We start from the raw sequence: 20,707 nt of genomic DNA, 5'->3' as shown, positions 1-20,707 counted from the left end.
AGATAGTGGTGATAGGTACAAAACACTCTTTAATGCCACAACTGTACATTTTAAAATACTTAAAATGATAAATTTTGTTATGTATATATTACTATATATTAAAAAAAATCTGTTGTACAGGTTTTCCTAATTGTCTTCTAAAACCATTACTCGTTTAGAAATAAAAAAAATTACACTGACTTTTTAAATCAGGAGCTGAGAAACTTTTTCAGTAAATATTTTAGACTTTCCAGGCCTTTCTCTGTGGCAACCATTCAACTCTGCTGATGCAGCACAAAAGCAATTGTAGATATTAAGTGAGCAAATGGAATGACTGTGTTGAATAAAACTTAATTTACAAAACAGGAAGCAGGCCAGATTTGGCCTGAGGCCTGTAGTTGGCTAAACTCTGTTATATATTGTTTTTGTTTATCTGTATTAATGGAATTATTATACAAATTAAAGTTAAAACAAATGTGTCAGTATATGAAATCTACAGTAATAAAAGATTTACATTTGCTGAAAGGTTTATGGTTACTGCAAAGTTACGCTTACTGTGAAACAAATAAAGTAGAATAAAACAAATTAAAACTCAAACAGAATTGATAAAACCGTACATTAATAGAAGTTTTACATTTACTTAAACATTAACTAAAATGTGAATTTCAATATGAACAAATAATCCATAATCTTAATAAAAGCCAATCACTTCCTTCCTTTTGCCCAACTAAAGTGGGAGCATCTAGTAGCTGAGGTGACATAATTACTCTTTCACTACTTTTCTCAATTTTTTAATGAGCTTGAAACTTTCTAATTTTTTAAGCCTACTCCTTTTCTGAAATTTATTATGTTTATAACCAGCACTACATTCCTGGGTACTTTTTCTCCATTAGAGCTTTATTTTTTAGTTTGGTTTCTTTGGTCATGATTAGAAGCTCCTTTGAACATTTAAAGGAATTAAAACTAAGAAATGCTTACTTAGTATTTCATAAACCGTTGCCAACTTGAGATATTAACAAATAAGAAAACAAGACAGAGAGCAAAAGTAAAAAGAAATAAAGTGCTTAATCTATGAACCATATTATCAGGCTAAAAAAATCTCAAATTGAAAATTTAAGAGATACTTTTGATAGTATGAATTTCAAAATAACTCTGATATTGAACTCTAAATCACTATTTTCTTTCATAGCTCAGTTCAATTCCCAAAACTTTGGATTAATTTTGAATAAGTCCAAAGTTAATGACATAATGACATCGTAGCAAGTGGTTCAGTAGCCTGCACATAGGTAAGTAGTCAATGTTGAGTGAAATACTGTGAAATCACTCTGTCTATGGAAATTTACTCTCTCTAAAGGAATAACATATCTTTTGCAAACTAGTAACTAAAAATTTATTCTTCCTATTCAATTCTTCAGCTTGGAAAAGATGGCTAATAACACAGAAATGATAAAATTTTTCCTTTCAACCATCTCAATTAGTTTTTCCTTTTTCACTACCTGCAAGTGGCATCAAAACAAACAAAAAAAAAGCCCTCTTAGTAAATAATAATAACCAAGATTAATAAAGGAATCTACCTTTCAAATAATTTTATGTGGGACACTTGGGTGGCTCAGCGGTTTAGTGCCTACCTTCAGTCCAGGGCTTGATCCTGGAGTCCTGGGATCGAGTCCCACCCATATTGGGCTCCCTACATGGAGTCTACATCTCCCTCTGCCTGTGTCTTTGTGTCTCTCATGAGTAAATAAAATATTTTTAAAAAATTTTTTTATGTAATTTCTGTAAAGGTCCTTACATTATAGGGTAATTGCTTTTCTAAAAAGTGTATAATGTATTTGAAAAAGAAACCAGTAGATAAATCATTTAAGTAAATTATAATTTTGAAAGAAAAATCTCTTACGATCTTTGATCTCTGAACATTTCAACATCAAATATAAAAACCTGATATCCTATATACATCATCCGTTCATGTACTAAAGATGCCCTTCTTTAGCAAAATTTAAATTTTTATTGTACTAAAAATTACTACATACTCTTATTTTGTATAATTATTATTTCAACACAGTAAGCATCAATACACAATAAACACTGTTAGCGGCACCTGGGTGGCTCAGTCAAGTAAGTATCTGCTTCTGGCTCCAGAAACCTGGGACTGAGCCCTGTGTCAGGCTCCCTGCTCAGTGCCTGCTTCTCCCTCTCCCTCTGCCGCTCCTCCTGCTTGTGCTCTCTCACTCTCCTCTCTCTCAAATAAATAAAATCAAAAAAATAAAAAATAAATAAAACACTGTTAAGTATAACTTAAGTACAGCTTAAGAGAATATAAAAGAAATGATAAATTTGGAATTTTTTGTTTGTTTTACCTACGTTTAAGCTATTGCTCTTGCAAATACAGCTAACCACATACCAAATTTAAAAGCATCACTGAAAAACATAATTAGGTATGTAGAATATAATGTAGAATATAGTTTTCTTTTCTGAAACTAGTATTAATTTGTGATAGAGGTACTTACTCTAAAAGAGGTGGAAGTATTTCACAATTCAAAACAAAATCTCTACATTCTGCATTGTCACCAGCAATATTACCAAGTGCCCAAACAGCCTTAGGAAAATGAGAAAAAAATATTCTGTTACAATATCTTAAATGAGATACTCTCTCTACAGAATGAACAAAGTAATAGTTTCCAAGTTGTTAAAAAAAAAATGAAAACATGCTAATAGGACAGTAAAGAAAGTTTAAAAGTACCATTTATTAACAATATTTTTAATCAACCGAAGAAGAACAGGGCATTAACATTTTTTAATTACACTAGTGAAATTATCATTATTCTGTTCAACTAAGAGAAAGTCTGTCTATGCTGAATCTACATGGAGACAAAATATATAAATTTAGTGAAATTTGCAATTACCTATACCTATGCCAAGGAATCCACTCACTGGGTAAGGACAAATTTGTAAAAGGGAAGGAGAGACAAAATATAGAAAAGTAAAGTAAAGATACTACAAGAATTGGCTTGGATTGATCTTTGAAAATAAGTTTAGAATTAGTCCAGGTTCATTCTAATTTTTAAATAATTAGAAGTAGAAGATCAAATTATTCACTTATTAAATTTCAATTAAATGAATTATGCAAATGCAACTTATCATTTCATTACATTCTCACTTCAAATTTTTAAAGTCAGTTCAAAAGTAGACATAAGTTACTTTTTCAATTGGGAAAATTTTAATACCTAAAACATGGGTCAATATTTTTAACATTTACTCTAGACCTAAATTTATTTTCTATTTTTTAACAAAAATTTTTATAAGACAGGCACTTTAACCAACTAAGCCATAGAACCACCTTAAGAAAAAATTTTTGAAGTAAAGAGATTTTTCACCCTGAAGTCTAATATTCTGTTGTTGGGGAAATCAGTATGTGTAACTTCTTCGAAGGTCAACTTGAAATATTAAGAATTAAAAAAATGTTTCATTTGCCAGGGTTAAATCATTTTGCCTAATGAAATAATCAAGACACACATACAGACTGAAATATAATGATATTCATTATAATATTAATAATATTAATTAGTTGAAAATAATTTTAATATATAATAAAAGGTAACAAATTATGGTACATACCTGACTAGATAATGTGTAATGAGTAAAATTTTCTTGGAAGAATAGTTCACGTCATTAGAAAAGCCTCCCAATATCAATTAAGTGTGGATAAAAAACCATATATATAAAAGACTAAACAGATGAATGGAATGGTGGACCAACAATCGATTTGCAATAAAAATAGTTCAAAAACAGAAACTTCAAAACATTTTATTTTCTTTCATTGGTACAAAGTATATGTGATTAAATTTTCCCTCTTTACGACTCTGAGAATTTACTTATAAATGTTTATTTAAAAATAGTTCCATTAAAAATAATGTGGTATTTTAAAAAGACACAACAACATAATTCTATGTACATGCAAAAAATACAGAGTCAGACTAGCTCAGGTTTAAAACTTGGTTCAGCAATTTACTGTGACTGGGTAAATTACTAATTCTGAGTTCCAGTATGCTGTTTTATACTCAGGAATAGTAATTTCTGATACCTGAGATCACACTTAGAGAGAACCCAGGATTATGCCTGAGACAGTTCATTCTGCCTTCTTTCTAAATTGACACTGAAGAAAAATTACTATATTTTAACAAATGCAAGGCACCTGCAACTCTCTAGAGGACATTAAAATCTAGTAAATATAAAAACATACCTGCTCTTGTACATCTTCATGCTCTGAATTAAGAAGTTTAATAAATATTGGAACAGCCCCAGTTTCAATCACTACCTTGGTATGCAGAAAAGTTCCAGATGCTATATTAGTTAATGCCCATGCAGCTTCAAACTAAGGAAATAAATGAAAGCACCAAAGAAATGTCAGAAAGAAAGGAAGAAGAGAGGGAGTAAAGAGTTAGCTGGACAAGCCTGTAAGATTTATGATTATAGAAGATTAATCAGATTTCATAAATAAAACCCTTAGTTTTAAAAAAGGATTCAATTTGGAAAAACAAAAACTGAGAAGAACATAATGAAAGATTTCAAAATCATGAATACATGAACACATGTGAAATTGTAATTCACAAAACTCCTAATGGTTACTATTCAGAGAGCCAGGTGTCCTAAAGCAAGCAGTTCAAAAATCAATGAGACACTACTTAATAGAGCAACAGTATTTTTATGGAACTTAGAATCCTAAAAGGTACTTTTGTTTCCTTAGGGATGGATCATCTAGTTCCAATCTCCCCATTTTAAGAAATTAAGAAACTTAGAATTCCAGAGACTTAGCTGACTTGTTCAAAGTCAGAGTTCACTATGAGCAGATCCACAAGCAGGGCTCATAGTACTCCTATGAGCAACAGAACCTCTGAGAAGTCACTCATATCAATCCTACTTAAATTCTGATATACTTAAATGAGATAGATTTGTAACAAAACAGAAAATTCAATCCATGGTTCCCAATACACAATTAACTAGTGAATTACTGAAAATGATCTACAAATCAACAAACTAAGGAGTGACTATAACTTTAAAAATATTTGGCATAGACAACTTTTCACATGAAAGGTACCTATCACTATGATTAATAGAATGAAAACTCATCCAAAAGTAGTACTAAGAGGTATAAAAGTAGTTACTATCATGTGTAAGACTAAATTTTTAAGGGAGGAATTTATATTGGAAAAATATAATCCTAGTCCTCATCCATAGTCCTAACCAATTCTAAACAAACAAAGAACAATTAAAAAGTTACCCCCTACGGGATCCCTGGGTGGCGCAGCGGTTTGGCGCCTGCCTTTGGCCCAGGGCGCGATACTGGAGACCCGGGATCGAATCCCACATCAGGCTCCCGGCGCATGGAGCCTGCTTCTCCCTCTGCCTGTGTCTCTGCCTCTCTCTCTTTCTCTCTGTATGACTATCATAAATAAATAAAATTAAAAAAAAAAAAAAAAAAGTTACCCCCTAATATTTTCCTAGGTATACCCAGGAGAAAGCATTAAAGACTGCTGAATTCACAAGTTAACAAAATAATTAACAATAAAAGAAATAAAAGGAGTGATATGACTAAGCGGGGAATTATAGCAAACTGGAGAGCATGATTATGGTATTTCTAAAAAGAAGGGGAAAAAAATAACTTTATTAAAAAAAATAGGGTGGGCCCAGGTCCTATTCAGGTCCACTAGATCTTTACTAAGTGGCAGGAATGCCATCTCTTCTGATTTGCAAAAGAAGCCAAAAATCTAGATTTTCATATGAAATTCCCAACGTTTTAAAGGCTAATATCTAAATGTGAATACATTTTTAAAACACATGCAGGACAAACAAAACTTGTTTGTAGGCCACCATGGCTTGTAGCCCTCCACTGGAAAACCTTTTCAACAGACCAATAATCAGAACTAGCATATTTCATATGATCTTGGGTAACAGAACAAAGCTATAGCTATCCCAAGCCCATATTGCTGAATTTTGTTAAGTCTTAACTGCAATGATTAATACATGCCAAACTCCCCAATGTTCTTCTTGAATACTCTACGCTTTTTTGAGCTGTTCCCACAACCTGGTAATAACTTTCCTCTTTTTGGGTTGCCAATTCTCGTTCATCCTTGAGACTAGCCACACAACACTACCTTTGTGAAGTCTTCTTTAACTTCCCTTACACAGATGAGTAATTATGTTCTGTGCTCCTAAAACACTTTGTTTATAGTTCTGTTATAGCACTAAGTATACTACGGCATCAGAAATCTGTTTACATGTTTGTCTTCCCCAAAAAAGAGTGACGAATTTCTGCAGAGAGGGACAATATTTTAATTTTGTAATACAAAGACTTACACACAATATACGGCTAAAACTAGCACTCAATTTTATTTATACATATTTACTCATTTCCTCTTTCATTCATTTAGAATTAAAATGCCAAATAATAAGCTATATAAATCATGCAACTCTTGGGTGGCTCAGTGGTTGAGCATCTGTCTTCGGCTCAGGGCATGATCACAGAGTCCCGGGATCAAGTCCCACATTGGGCTCTTTGTGTGGAGCCTACTTCTCCCTCTGCCTGTGTCTCTGCCTCTCTCTCTCTCTGTCTGTCATGAATAAATAAATAAAATCTTTAAAAAAAATAAGCTATGTATCGGGAGACTTGGGTTTTAGTATGGAGTTGGGGCTTAGACATAAAACAAATGGACTAGAAGTCATGACCTTTAGTCCTTACAGCGCTAACACCCAAAAACTTTGAAAATTAATGCACAGTATGACTATATATAATACCAAGTGGCTTTTTCCTCAGGCATCCTTATTGTAAACATCTCAAAATTTTTCAGCATAAAAGTCATGATAGGTAACGTTCACATGTGCAACACATTCCTTTGCTTATTATCTAAAATGTGAAGAGCTTTTCTAAGTTACTCAGATAAGTGGAACAACATTTTAAGTTGCAATTTCAACAATTCTTACTCAAATAAATACCAGTAACAATCTTCTACTACTGACAATAGCACAGATAAACTAGGTGCAGGTCTTGTGCAATTCCTGATAGATTAGATTCCACACTGTACTCCTACATAAGAATATATATAGCAATGAAATCAGGAAAAGCAATCTTTCTTAAAAAAAAAACAGTAAAACACTTGCAAACTTCAGTAATTTACTATTAGCAGCCAATTACCTGGAAGATATCTTACAGCTGTCACTACAGTATAACTGAGAAGCAATGCTCATTTAGAGAAACCTAACCTTGGTCATGTTTTTAGTTGATTATATTCATTTCATTTTTTTCAAAAAAAAAAAAAGAACTAATCAAATAAAAATATTTTAAGAGGTATTTTAACTTCATTCATAAGTTAAGAGGTAAAAATATTTTAAGAGGTAAAAGTGTTCATACTAAAAAGTTACAACCCTAAATAGCTAAGAGCCAAAAAAAAAAAAATTATTCATTAACATTTTAATTTGAGGTTTTCTAAAATGAAAAAGTTATTAAAGGTTGACATGTACAAAATTTTTATTACCATTAGGAATCATTTTATATAGTTTTCCCAAATTTTTTAAATAAATTAACAGTCCCAAAAAGAAACCAGCAATTATAACATGACCAAGGCAAGACAGGTGGCAGGCACTACCTCTTCCTTTAATTACCAAGTATTTCCTGAATGCTTACAATATATTTAGCATTGTAGAGGTTCACTAGAAACTTTCATTGTATGTTATTTCTCAAAGGACATTAAGAAAGAAAACTTTAGAACTCACCTGTAAAGTACAATTTTCATTTCTTTCAAGAAATTTCACAAATCTCTGTACAACTCCCGGTTTCTGTATAACCTGATCAATTGGTGGGTTAGGTTCTAAAAATTAAACAAGAATTAAGTTATTACACAGACCAATAACCTGGTCCCTGTGTCAATTTACAGGATGCACAAAATAACTCTTTCCTAGGTTTCACTGACCCAGTTTAAAACCCTTAGGTGGACTTAACGGAAGTAAACAAATATTCTAATAATTGCAGTGCTACTGGAAAGCAAATTCTTATTCATTAATTATAGTAAGAGAAATTTTAAAATATTTTCTACACAAAAATTTAAATTTTTTAAGTTGAAGACTATTTGTTAGAAGGTTACCTTCACAACATGGAGTATTACAGCCTAACACTCAAAACACCAACTGATAGATAATGTTCCTGCTAATTCTTTATAAGCATACCCCAGGCAATGTCTCCTCCTCCCCTACCAACCATTTTCTAATGCTTCTCAGCCAAATGATACTCTATTTCATCAGATATCATTCATTATTCACAGAAATGCTACTGGATTATGTAGGATTCTTTATCAATTTTCATGAAATGCAGAAGACTTTTGAGAATCATAAAATCTCTAGGAAATTTTAAAACAAAGATATGCAAAATTAAAATCAAGATATTTCAGCTATTGGTGATCTAAGTACTAACAACTCTTTTTTTTTTTTTTTTTTTAAAGATTTTATTCATTCATTCATGAGAGGCACACAGAGAAAAAGAGAGACAGAGAGGCAGGGACACAAGCAGAGAGAGAAGCAGGTTCCATGAAAGGAGCCTGATGTGGGACTTGATCCTGGGTCTCCAGGATCACACCCTGGGTTGAAGGCTGGTGCCAAACCGCTGAGCCACCCAGGGATCCAGTACTAACAACTCTTTCTCCCTCCCTTGGCTTCAACATAAAATATACTCTTGTGATTCTCCAGAATCTTGTCTGTTAATGTTCCCTATATATAAAACGAAAGGATTAAAAAATACTTCCTTTAGGGTTCCCTGACTGGCTCTGTCATTACAGCAAGTGATTCTTGATCCTGAAGTTGTGAGTTCAAGACTCACACTGGCCATGGAGCTTATTTAAATAAACTTTACTAAAAAAAAATAGATCTATTTACAAGTACATTTTATTTTATTTTTTTTAAAGATTTTATTTATTCATTCATGAGAGACAGAGAGAGAGAGGCAGAGACACAGGCAGAGGGAGAAACAGGCTCTCTGCAGGAAGCCCGACATGGGACTTGATCCTGGGACTCCAGGATTACACCCTGGGCCGAAGGCAGGTGCTAAACCACTGAGCCACCCAGGGATCCCCTACAAATACATTTTAAAGAATTAAGAACTAATGACCTACTGACAAGGAAAATGCCTTGAAATAAAAAATATCTAATAAGTAAAACTCTATTACAGAATCTTATAATATCAAATAAGCAAATTGAAAACAATTCTTGCCTTTAGAAAGTAGCTTTCTAAATTTCTGAGTTGCTGTTAGCTGTTGATCAGCATTGTTAGAAAAAATCATCTGAACCATATCTGTGGTGATAACTTCTTCCTAAAACAAAGAAAATATACTTTATCATTTAAATATTTTACATGAATAATCACTGCTATATTCAGTAGCTCTGAAACATTGATGAAGTATAATTTGAAAAACATTTTCATAATACCTACCTCTGGAATGGGTACAGTGGAACTGATATCTGGATCCTGGATAGGACTTTCTAGCATAGATTCATCATTTCTGGGCAAAGAGACATTTCTTCGTTTGAACAACTGTAATAAAAAGAAATCACTTTATACACTGGGCTTTCCATAAAACACTGAATTCCCATAGAATTATTTTTTATTTAAGTGAACAAAACTGATGATTTAGAATTCTAAATAGTATTTCTCAATCACTATACCATGATGACCTAAATTATCTTTGAAAAGTTAGAACTTTCCAAAGAGCTTGGTTAGCTCTTATCCTGCAGACTGCTTTGGGTCGTTCTTAACCTCAGGTCTTCTACCAGTGGCCGGTCCCATAAGTGGAGTACATATTTACATTTATAGCATTTAAAAAGCACATATGCTCACACTGATATATGAGATGTCTAAGAATTTTTCCAAGAAAATATTAATAAAAAAGCAAATTAGTTACATAGGAGAAATAATGTGATATATTAACAAACATATAGCAGATTACTAAGGAATAGAGAACACCTCTCAACGAAATATGGCCCTATCCTTATTATTTCAACAATGAATAAAAATAAAGAAAAAAAAGAGGAATGAAGCATAGTGAGGTCACTGAGGGGGATATATGGATACATTTCCTATATCAAAATATACAAAAAAAATCTGGTATATTCTTTTTGATAGCTGAAGAAATACTGCTCTTCTTTAACCAGTATACAGTTCTTTCTAATCATTTACTCAACAGATTTTTTTTCGAGTCTTTACTATATTATAGCAGGGACTGGTAGTAAGGACTGTGTACTATATTATAGCAGGGACTGGTAGTAAGGACTGTGTTAGATACTATAGATAGAGGGAGATGATAAATCATGTATCTAAAAAAGGAGGACTTTCCCTTTTTATTATTTGCTAGTCCTTCCTATAGATTAATTTTAATTCATGCACGTGAGGACTAAACCCTCTTAATTACTTACATATACTTCTAAATTTAAGTATATCTTGGAATGAAAAATGTTGAGATATACTCTTTTAAATGATTTTTCCGTTCCTTATGTCACATATACAAAGTTCAAAACACGGAAGGCTAGGAGAGCTAGCTGGCTAATAAGACTATAGAAGGAACAGTATGAGTGGCATAGGAAGAAGACTGTAATTAACTTAGGAGCAAGAACTGTGAAAATCACAAAGCAACAAATGAATGTAATGTTTTTGTCAAATTTTATAATGACAAATGGAAGTGATCTAAATAGGCTCGAGTAAAAAACTCCTTAACACTGGGATAAAACATGATGAACATAAAATGTTTATCAATAAAACAGAAAAGCTATTCCTCTCAGTGATTAAAAATAGCATAGGATTCTGATTCATGAATTATTCCTGTAGTCTAATAAAGAATAGATTTATTCAATCTCCTAAAAATATTTTTTCATTTTAAATTATCTAAAAATAAGCAATAATAACGTAACTTCTAAAATCTATATAATGATGTTCTGTGTTACACAGAATTAAATATTTTAAGACACCTACCTGCTCTTCCCTTTTTTGTTTTCGAAGTTGTATTCCTTCTTCTTCTCTTCGTCTACGCATCTCTTGGGGATTTAGGGCTTTATTCTTATAACTTTTCATCCTATAGTTATCTTTCCCTGGACTAGCCATGGCATCTTAAGGGTAGGAGAGAAGAAAAAACATACTGACAATTCTCAAAACAACATGAGATGTCTACTCTAGGAAAACTAAGTTCATGCTTACGGCTTAAATAGACAGACAAAATTAATTCTTAAAATTATGTATAAAGAATATGTTCCCTCATTCCCATATCAAAATGGAAAAAGATCAAAATATTTTTGGACTAAACTATCAAACAAATAATGGATTTTGGTCTTAATACAGATAAAGTCATTGACCCTAACTTCACTGATTTTAAGATGCACTCCCCAGTGCCTGGTGTTTTGATCTTCCTGAAGTGGGACACATCTTAACATCATTGTCAGCTAGGATATAATCAATCATGAAATAGTTGGGTAGAAAGCTTCTATACTACAGCTCCTGGCAAGATCTTATTTTCAATGGAATATGGTATTAGGCTTCAATAAGCACACCTCAAACATTTTGGGGGGTCTGGCTGCTTTCGTTTACTTCAGATGCTGTCTTCAGAACTAAGGCTCCATGGGTCATGAATTCAGTCATGACTGCAATACTAATTTGCAGTACTACTGTATAATTACTTCTTTTTAAATGCTGAAATACTTGTATACTTTATTTTTAAGTAGTTTTAATATAAATGTATTTTAAAACATTAACATTTACATAAACTTCCTTACAAGTATGTTTACAATATTTTATATAACATTATCCATTTAAAATAATGTGATAGGCACGCCTGAGTGGCTCAGTCAGTTAAGCATCTGCCTTCGACTCAGGTCATGACCCAGGGTCCTGGGATCAACCCCTACATCAGCCTCTCTGCTTCGAGGGGAACTCTCCCTCCCTCTGCTTGTGCTCTCTCTTCTATCAAATACAATCTTTACAAAAATAAAAAAATAAAATAATGTGATAATTTTACTTTTGGAAACCAGAGAGAATGTTCATGATCAATTAATGCTTATAAAATAAACAGAAGAAAAGAAAAGGCTGGCATTTATCTGCCATTTCTGATGTTGAAGATAGACTATACAATAAAACATATGCATTAAATCCTGTAAGAGCACGGAAGATATAGCAACTAACTAAGGAGCTAAAGCAGCTCTGAAATTTATCTTAAAAGAGCAAAAATTTGCCAGGGAAGAGGATGAAGAGAGAAAAGGGAAGGAATAAGCATTTCAAGCAGAGGGAATATATGCAAAGGCAGCATTCTTACAGAAGACTGGCATAAACATAAAACGGTAAGAAATTAAGTATGCCTGAACAAAAAAGATTTGTAGGAGAAAAGGCAGGAGATAAAGCTAGAAAGGTAACTAACAACACATATGGTTCCTGAAATCAAGTTGAGAAATTTGGACTTGATCCTGAGTAAAGAAATTTAAAAAATTAAAGAGATTGTTTCAAACTTTGATGATAAAGAACTAAACTAAACCAGTAGCTAAACTGGAAATGTAGAAGACTGGCTGATTACAGAAACATTGCAGAAACTGATTCGATAAGAATCAGAGACCAAATAAATGTAAGGAATATGTGGTGAAGAAGAAAAAGTACCTTAGAATGACTCCATGGTTTTTAGCTTGAGCTATTTCAGTACAGCAACAAAATAAGCCAAGACAGGGAATAAAGATGGAGTATCAGAGCGATGGTTTTGTTTGATTGCTTACTTGTTTTTGAGCTTGTTTTGAGATGAAAGCAAAAAATTGTTTTATTTTTTAAATTTATATACAGTAAAAATATCACTCTTTTGGTATAAAGTTCTATGAGTTTGACAAATGCACAGGCAATCAAGATACAGAATAGCTCCATGTTCCCTAAAAAACCTGGTTGCTGCTCCTATTAACCCTTCTCCCACCCTTAATACCTGGTAACCACTGATTGGGTTCTCCATCTTCAGTGTTCTGACTTTTCCTGAATTTCACATAAGTGGATTAATAACAGTATGTCTTACTTTGGTGTAAATTAGCCAAATTGGAAATGCAAAATGTTCTTAAATTGGCTTATTTTATTTAGCACAGTGTATTTGTGTGATCCATACTGTTGGCATATATTGACAATTTATTCCTCCTTATAGTTGAGTAGTACCTTATTGCATAGATATTCCAGTTTATCCACTCATTAGTTGAAGGACATTTAGGTTGTTTCTAGTTTAGTGCAGTTATGAAGAAATCTGTTATAAATATTTACATGCAGGTTTTTGTGTAAATATAGGTTTTCATTTCTCTTCAGGTAAATATTTAGAAGTAGGATTGATGGATAATATGGCAAGTGTATGCTTCATTTTTTATAAGAAATTGCAAAGTACTGTACCATTCTGCATTTCCATCAGCAATGTATAAGACTTCCTGTTGCTCTGTGTTCTGTCTACACTTGGTATTGTCAGAATTTTGTTGTTAATCGTAGCCATTCTACTAGATGTATAGTAATTTTCATTTTAAACATGTTATACTTATATACTTATTAATACTTAGGGCACATACAGGAGATTAAGACCTATAGATGGTTAAAAAATAGGGTCAAAACTGATGAAGAGTCCAAACTGATCACCCAAGATCATGCAGAGCTATAAAAGAGAGATGGCCAAGGGAGAAATCTTGAGAACGTTTACCTTCGATTGGGAAAAGGAAAGAGCAAAGGAAACCAAAAGAAATAGGTCAGAGGAATAAGATAATCAGAAGTAAGAGTCCCGAAAGAGAAGGGAATTCAAAAGACAAAAGAGTATTTCATTTGTAGTAGCACTAAAAATAAGCCACTCAATTTATTCATTCATTGATTCATTGAACGAATACAAGTTCCAACAATAAGTAAATACCACATGAGGCAAAAGATGTGATAATTAGGTCACTGGTAAAGACAGAAAAATTTCATTATTGGTGGAGCTAAAAGTAGAATGGAATAGGCTGAGCATTTCAGAATGATTTAAGAGGTACTCTGTCTTTGAACCTATCACATGTATATTCTAGCAATTAAAGTGCATTTATAATTGACGAAAATCCTTCTTTCAAAGGATTTAATGAATGGATAGCAACAATACTGTGGACCTACAAATACTTATCATTAGAAACAGCTCAATCTAACTTTATTAATAATAACAATGTTCAGCATTATTCTCTAAGCATTTCATATATAAAAATTGTTTTATTAATAAGAGTTTAGGCTCTGGGAAGAGAAAAACAGAGATAAGTTCACTGCAGAGCAAACTGGGCTTCAACATTACTTGTTGCATTATGCTCAATAAGTATAAAACATTTTAGCAAAATGAAATGTTCACAGCAATAAGCATCTTAGTATTTATCACCTACAACATTAGGCTTTTCCAAGTCATTGGCCTCTAATTGTTTTTGATCACATATCCTCACGTATGCAAAATATATTAGTGCATTCATCCCCACATTTATTTATATACAAGTATTTCTAGGCTAAAAATCCATCCCATTATAAAATTAACAAACAAAAGTTTTTTTTAAAAAAAGGGAATAGGGATCCCTGAAGGGAATAGTTTTAAAAGGTAAAGAAACAATTTCTAATATCTTCTCCCCACATTTGATTCAATCACCTTGTGCCTCCCCAACCTACACACTCAACACTAGTACTTCTAAGACCATTAATCTAGGTGACCACAATTAAAAGCATGAATATACATTTGGGGAATATAAAAAATAGTGAAAGGGAATAAAGGGGAAAGGAGAAAAAAGGAGTGGGAAATGTCAGAGAGGGAGACAGAACATGAGAGACTCCTAACTCTGGGAAACGAACTAGGGGTGGTGGAAGGGGAGGTGGGGGGAGGGGGTGACTGGGTGACCAGCACTAAGGGGGGTACTTGATGGGATGAGCACTGGATGTTATTCTATATGTTGGCAAACTGAACACCAATAAAAAATAAATTTATAAAAAAAACCTTGAATATAAATACGTCAACCAAATAAAATCTACTCCCAACAACTCATGAATCATTGGTTTCCTTTTCGGATGTAGTACTAACTTCTTACTGAACACCTGCATCCTCACTGCAGTTGCTTTAAACGGGACAAGTCCAAGAAAAGTCATCTCTAAAGGTGCCTGGCCCAACAGGATTGTTCCCTTTTCTATCTTTGCTATCTCATACAAATTGATTTTATTTATTCATGAGAGACACAGAGAGGGAGAAGCATGCTCCCTGCAGGGAGCCCGATGCGGGGGGGGGGGGGGGGGGGGGGGGGAGGAGGAGAAGGGGGGCTGGATCCCAAGGACCCCGGGATCCCACCCTGAGCCCAAGGCGCTCAACCCACTGGGCCATACTTCGAGGTTGCACAAAGGATTTCCTTTTATTTTCAGTCATAAGCTTATTATTTTTTTCTTCACTTAGCTCTTTGAAAATACTGGCTTGAGGCTGGGAAAGTAACTGGAATTTGAACTTCTTCTATTTATCAACCGAATTTCTCATGCCCCTAAAAAAAGCCTCCATTCCTACGGGTTTGGGTGCCTAGCAGCAAAAAAAAAAAAAAAAATTTTAACATCGGCACAAGACGGGGAGCCTGCCTGCCAACTAGAGCCCCGACAACCGAAGAGGCAGCGAAGACAAGACACAGCTGAACCTTGTTTACCAAGAAAAGTCGCTTCCCTACAGAATAAGAATCACCGAGCGTTGTAATTAAGAGACACCAGGTCAGAGGTCCGTTCTCTTAAAAAAAAAATAATAATAATAATGATGATGTTTTAAAAGCCTAAGTGTAAATGCCGATGTCCTAGTCTTTTGAAGCATCACTATCCCGTTTCATAGCTTTCGGATCCTTCATCTCTAGGCACCGCCGAGGAAAACACCTATTAAATTTCCATCTTGGGAGCGGAGGCAGATGACAGGCTATAGAGAGAAGCATGTAACCCACCCACCCTTGCCGGCGTGGACAGGAGCCCCCCCCCCCCCCCGCCCCGGGGCACCTGCACCTGCACCTGCACCTGGCGGGCCGCGACCGTGCGGCAAGTAGGCCCCGGGGGCCACCACCCGGGCCGGATTCCGGGCCCCGGGAAACTCGTAACGCGCTGCCTGAGCCGGGTCCCGGGAGCGAGCGACGTCCGACCAGCCCTCGTACCGAGAATCGGGGCCCAGGCCCGGGGCGGCGGCGGCGGCGGCGGCGGCGGCGGCACCGGCTCGGCCCGCAGGGCTCCTCCCGCCTGCGAGGCTCTGCGTTCCGGCACCTTCGCGGCAGCGAGGACCAGGTCCGGCGGCCACGCCCCCGCGGTCTCCCCGCGGTACACCGGGGGGCGGGGGGGAACCCCAATACCCGGCAGCACGGCCGGGTCCTCGAGCCTCCGCCAGCAAAGGGGCAAATAACAGTGGCCCCGGGACCCTGTGACTCCCAAAGGGACCTGGCCCGGGGTTCTCACCCAACCTGGCCTGCCCCCTACCCCGACTTACCCATTAACGTGGCACTCTAGCCGGCGTCTTAACTGCCCAGTTCCCGGCGGCGGCGTCCGATACAGGTAACCGCGGGGCCGCCACTCCGCCCCGGCGTCGAGCGCAGCGACCAAGCCGGCAGCTCAAGATGGCGGCTCCCGGCGCCCCTTCCCCGAGACCCCGAGGCTCGGCTCCCAGAAGCCCTTGCACGCAGGCGAGCGGCCTAGCTCCACCCCTCAAGGGGCGTGGCCTGCATCTGCCCCGCCCCGCCCCTCCTCCCGGGTGTCAGCCGGGAGCGCGCGCGGTGGCAGCCGCGTGTCCTCCCGACCTCGTCCTCCGCGCAAGCTCCCCTCCGTTCACACTCATGCGTGGGTTGCGTTTGCTGATTCAGTCATTCATCCTTCAAGGTGGTGTGGATGGGGAGCCTAAGCGGCGCCGGGCGCTGTCACCGGATAGTAGAGCCGCGCTGGGGGTGCACGACGGAAAATGCAACCTCGTGGGGCTCCACCGGGGAGGCTCCGCGGCTTCAGCTGCATTAACCGCTTCCAGTGCGTCCTGCTCGTTCACGGGTTTCAATTTTGCCGTTTAAACTTCGGATTCTGGGATCCCTGGGTGGCGCAGCGGTTTGGCGCCTGCCTTTGGCCCGGGGCGCGATCCTGGAGACCCGGGATCGAATCCCACATCGGGCTCCCGGTGCATGGAGCCTGCTTCTCCCTCTGCCTATGTCTCTGCCTGTCTCTATCAGTGTGTGACTGTCATAAATAAATAAAATAAATAAACAAACAAACAAACTTCGGATTCTGTGACATCTGTGAATTCTGGCAAAAAGATAGTCCCTGATGGATGAATAGTTGCAAATAAGGAATTCTAAATTAGTGTAACACAGAAACTTTGTAATCCAGCCTGGAGTTCAACAGCATTGAAAGAGACTTTTCCAGATGCGATGCTGGGCACGGAATATAGAAGATAAATAACAAATCATTCCTGCCCCTACGAAGATCCTGTTTTCTATCTTGTTCTGTTTGCTGAGAAATTTCTTGGCTTATCTTCCAGCTCTGGATTGAAATAGATATAGATAGATAGATAGATAGATAGATAGATAGATAGATAGATGTAGATTGAGATAGATAGATTGATAGGTAGATGGATAGATTCTGCTATTGTATTTTTTTTTTTTGCTATTGTATTTTTAATCCCAAGAGCTATTTCCTATTTTTGAATCAGGAATTAAATATCTTTTTTTTTTTTTTGTCTCTCTGAAGATATTAATTGTGGTTTCCTTAAAGTACTTTTTTCTTTTTCATTCATTGTCTCTGATTCTTCACAGTTTTTCCTTTTCTTTTCTTTTTAAATATTTTATTTATTTATTCATGAGAGACAGAGAGAGAGAGAGAGAGGCAGAGACACAGGCAGAGGGAGAAGCAGGCTCCATGCAGGGAACCCGACGTGGGACTCGATACCGAGGCTTCAGGATCAGGCCCTGGGCCAAAGGCGGCGCTAAACCGCTGAGCCACCTGGGCTGCCCAGTTCTTCTCCTTTATGATCGGATTGGGTTTCATCTTTCCTGCCACCACCATACGCTAATGCTTGGTGATCCTTGAGCATCTATTCATATTTAAGAGTGAGACACTAAAGAAAACTACTGTAAACTTGGTTATCAGGTGATGGTTTACTTGCCCATTATTGGCCTCCCTGCAGAGTAATAACATGGGACTTTGGCTGTTTCATTGGAGGACTATCTAAAAGCCTTTATCTGTAGATCTTTTCTCTCAGACCAATGATTTCCCTGGAGAAGAATCTTTTAATTTCCTGTCTGGAGGGCACATATAAGACATCAAAATGTGATGGGGGTTAAAATGGCCTCATAATTCAGTATTTAGCTTTCACTATTACCCACTTATAGTCTAACACCTTGACACCCCTCTTAGCTGTGCATTTCTGACTTTATAGTCTTTCTGATTCAGTTTCTTCATGAAATCAAACCTGTAGCCTTCTTAGAAGGAAAGGTAACTTGGCACCCTGGTTATGGAGGAAATCCGGAAGTGGGGTGCTAACTGCTCCTTATTCAGACTTTTCAGCAGACTATTCCTCTCTTCAGGCCCAGTTTTAGTACGTTTTTCAGGAGTATCTAGTCTTTAATTTCTGAACATTTCCAGAATTCTTTTGTATAAACTGATTAGTTTTTGTTGACTTCTTAGCCAAATTAGTTACTACTCATCTGTCCTTTTACTAGCTTTTAAATGTTGCTAAAATCTCATTAGCATTTACTTTTATTATTTTTATTCTTCTAAGTCATTTTAGTAGATTTTGAGAGACAGGGAATATAAATGTACATGGTTAGCCTGCCATATTGAAGCACAAAACCCCAAATATACTGTGCATTATCAGATTATGCCACTCTCCTATTTAAATATTCTAATAGTTTTCTACAAAAGCCTACATTATTTGGCCCCTGCCCACAACTCTGACTTCCCATAGTAACCACTCTTCCTTCTAATTTTTTTTTAAGATTTTATTTATTCATTCATGAGAGAGAGAGAGAGAGAGAGGCAGAGACACAGGCAGGGGGAGAAGCAGGCTCCATGCAGGGAGCCCGAGGTGGGACTTGATCCCGGGACTCCAGAATCACGCCCTGGGCTGAAGGCAGGCTCTAAACCGCTGAGCCACCCAAGGATCCCCACCACTCTTCCTTCTAGAACATTACACTTAGGTTACAAATGTTCTTTTTCCTTCAGTCTTACAGCCTTTGCTCTTATTTTCTTTGCCATGAATGTTCTACCTTCAGTTGGTGCAAAATTTAGCAGCACACTCAGCTCCTCAGACAGACCTTTTCTAACTATGTTAGTACTACCTATAAATAACCCAGTTTTATTTTCCCCATAGCACTTATCACGATCAGTTCGTTTAACTTGTTTTTTTCTGCCTCAAGAGCGTGTAAGCTTCAAATAGCCTGCATTTTGAGTATTTTGGTTACTGCTGCAGCCCTAGTTCCAAGCAAAATGCATTTCGAATATACACTCATTATATATTTATCGAATGAAATGACAACTGAGGCCTAAAAATAAGATGCATGTGATCTTGTAACCTGGAGGCAAGAACTTGTCTTAGTCATCTTCCAACTACAGCAGTTTGGATTTTGGCACATGGTAGCATCACAAGCCCTTTATTGATATACCGTGGTAGTCAGGCCCTGGGGCATTGTGGACTCATGTAATGAGAATACCTCAAAACCTATTAAAAAGAGACAACTGCTAGTAATATTTGGGAGTATATGCCTTCAGCCTTCTTTATTCACAAAAACACACATACACTCAAAGGCAGTTTTACATAAATAGAATTGCATTAAAGATATTTTTTTTTATTTATGATAGTCACAGAGAGAGAGAGGCAGAGACACAGGCAGAGAGAGAAGCAGGCTCCATGCCCCGGGAGCCCGATGTGGGATTCCATCCCAGGTCTCCAGGATCATCGCGCCCTGGGCCAAAGGCAGGCGCCAAACCGCTGTGCCACCCAGGGATCCCCGCATTAAAGATATTTTTGATTTAAATGTTTATTCAGAAACTTGACATGGATATATTCACCTATCAACAAATCTAAAGGTACAAAATCATCTTAAGAACTCTAAATTCCCCTTATAGGAAAATATCACAATATATCCAGTCTTCCGTTGTGGATATTCAGGTTATTTTCGGCTTTTAACTACTGCATGGTACAAAAAATTTAAGGAATAGTGCCATGAACTTGTGCGTGTGTATATATATATATATCCTTGCATTTGTGTGAGTCGTGTAAAGTATGAGGGTGAAAGTGCTGAGAGGATTGGATACTACCAAGTTTAATATGCGGGAAGGAGAGCATATTTGTCATTTTGGCTAATGCGTTGGTAGGATAGTGGAGAGAAGAAGGATGACTACATTTCCAGGGCCTGAGAGAAGGCGATTCCCTTGCAGTCTACAGGAGGGGGAGTCAAAGCCACCTGAGATACACGAGAGCCTAGGGGGGCTTCTAAACACCATCCTCCTGTGGTCCTTGCAATCGTTCTAAACAAACAAACAAACAAACAAACAAACAAACAAACAAACAAACAAACAAACAAACAAACAAACAAACAAACAAACCGTCGTAGGATTTCATTCTGGAAATTCTCAGAGCCTCCTGCGCCTCTCCTAGTACATAAGGAGTCAGCATCCTGAACGGAGGATGCAAAAGACTACGACTCCCAGAAGACACCACGACCC

At 36.7% G+C, this 20,707-nt stretch overlaps 1 protein-coding gene across 1 annotated transcript in view; it reads right to left on the bottom strand.

Moving 5' to 3' along the window:
• Positions 1 to 16,660, bottom strand: part of KPNA5 (karyopherin subunit alpha 5) — a 42,811-nt gene extending 26,151 nt beyond the window's left edge. Inside the window, exons 1-7 of the mRNA XM_041745130.1 lie at positions 16,491 to 16,660; positions 10,985 to 11,118; positions 9,452 to 9,553; positions 9,233 to 9,332; positions 7,747 to 7,841; positions 4,220 to 4,351; positions 2,487 to 2,575 (exon numbers count right to left, since the gene is read on the bottom strand). Of these exons, the coding sequence (XP_041601064.1) occupies positions 2,487 to 2,575; positions 4,220 to 4,351; positions 7,747 to 7,841; positions 9,233 to 9,332; positions 9,452 to 9,553; positions 10,985 to 11,118; positions 16,491 to 16,494 (656 nt within the window). The 5' untranslated portion in view covers positions 16,495 to 16,660. The remainder of the gene's footprint in view (positions 1 to 2,486; positions 2,576 to 4,219; positions 4,352 to 7,746; positions 7,842 to 9,232; positions 9,333 to 9,451; positions 9,554 to 10,984; positions 11,119 to 16,490) is intronic.
• Between the last annotated feature and the right edge of the window lie 4,047 nt (positions 16,661 to 20,707).

The sequence above is a fragment of the Vulpes lagopus genome, chromosome 2 (assembly GCF_018345385.1).
Source record: "Vulpes lagopus strain Blue_001 chromosome 2, ASM1834538v1, whole genome shotgun sequence".
NCBI classification, from domain to species: Eukaryota; Metazoa; Chordata; class Mammalia; order Carnivora; family Canidae; genus Vulpes; species Vulpes lagopus.
The sequence above is the reverse complement of the archived record's forward strand: the minus strand, read 5'-3'. Positions and strand labels throughout refer to the sequence as shown.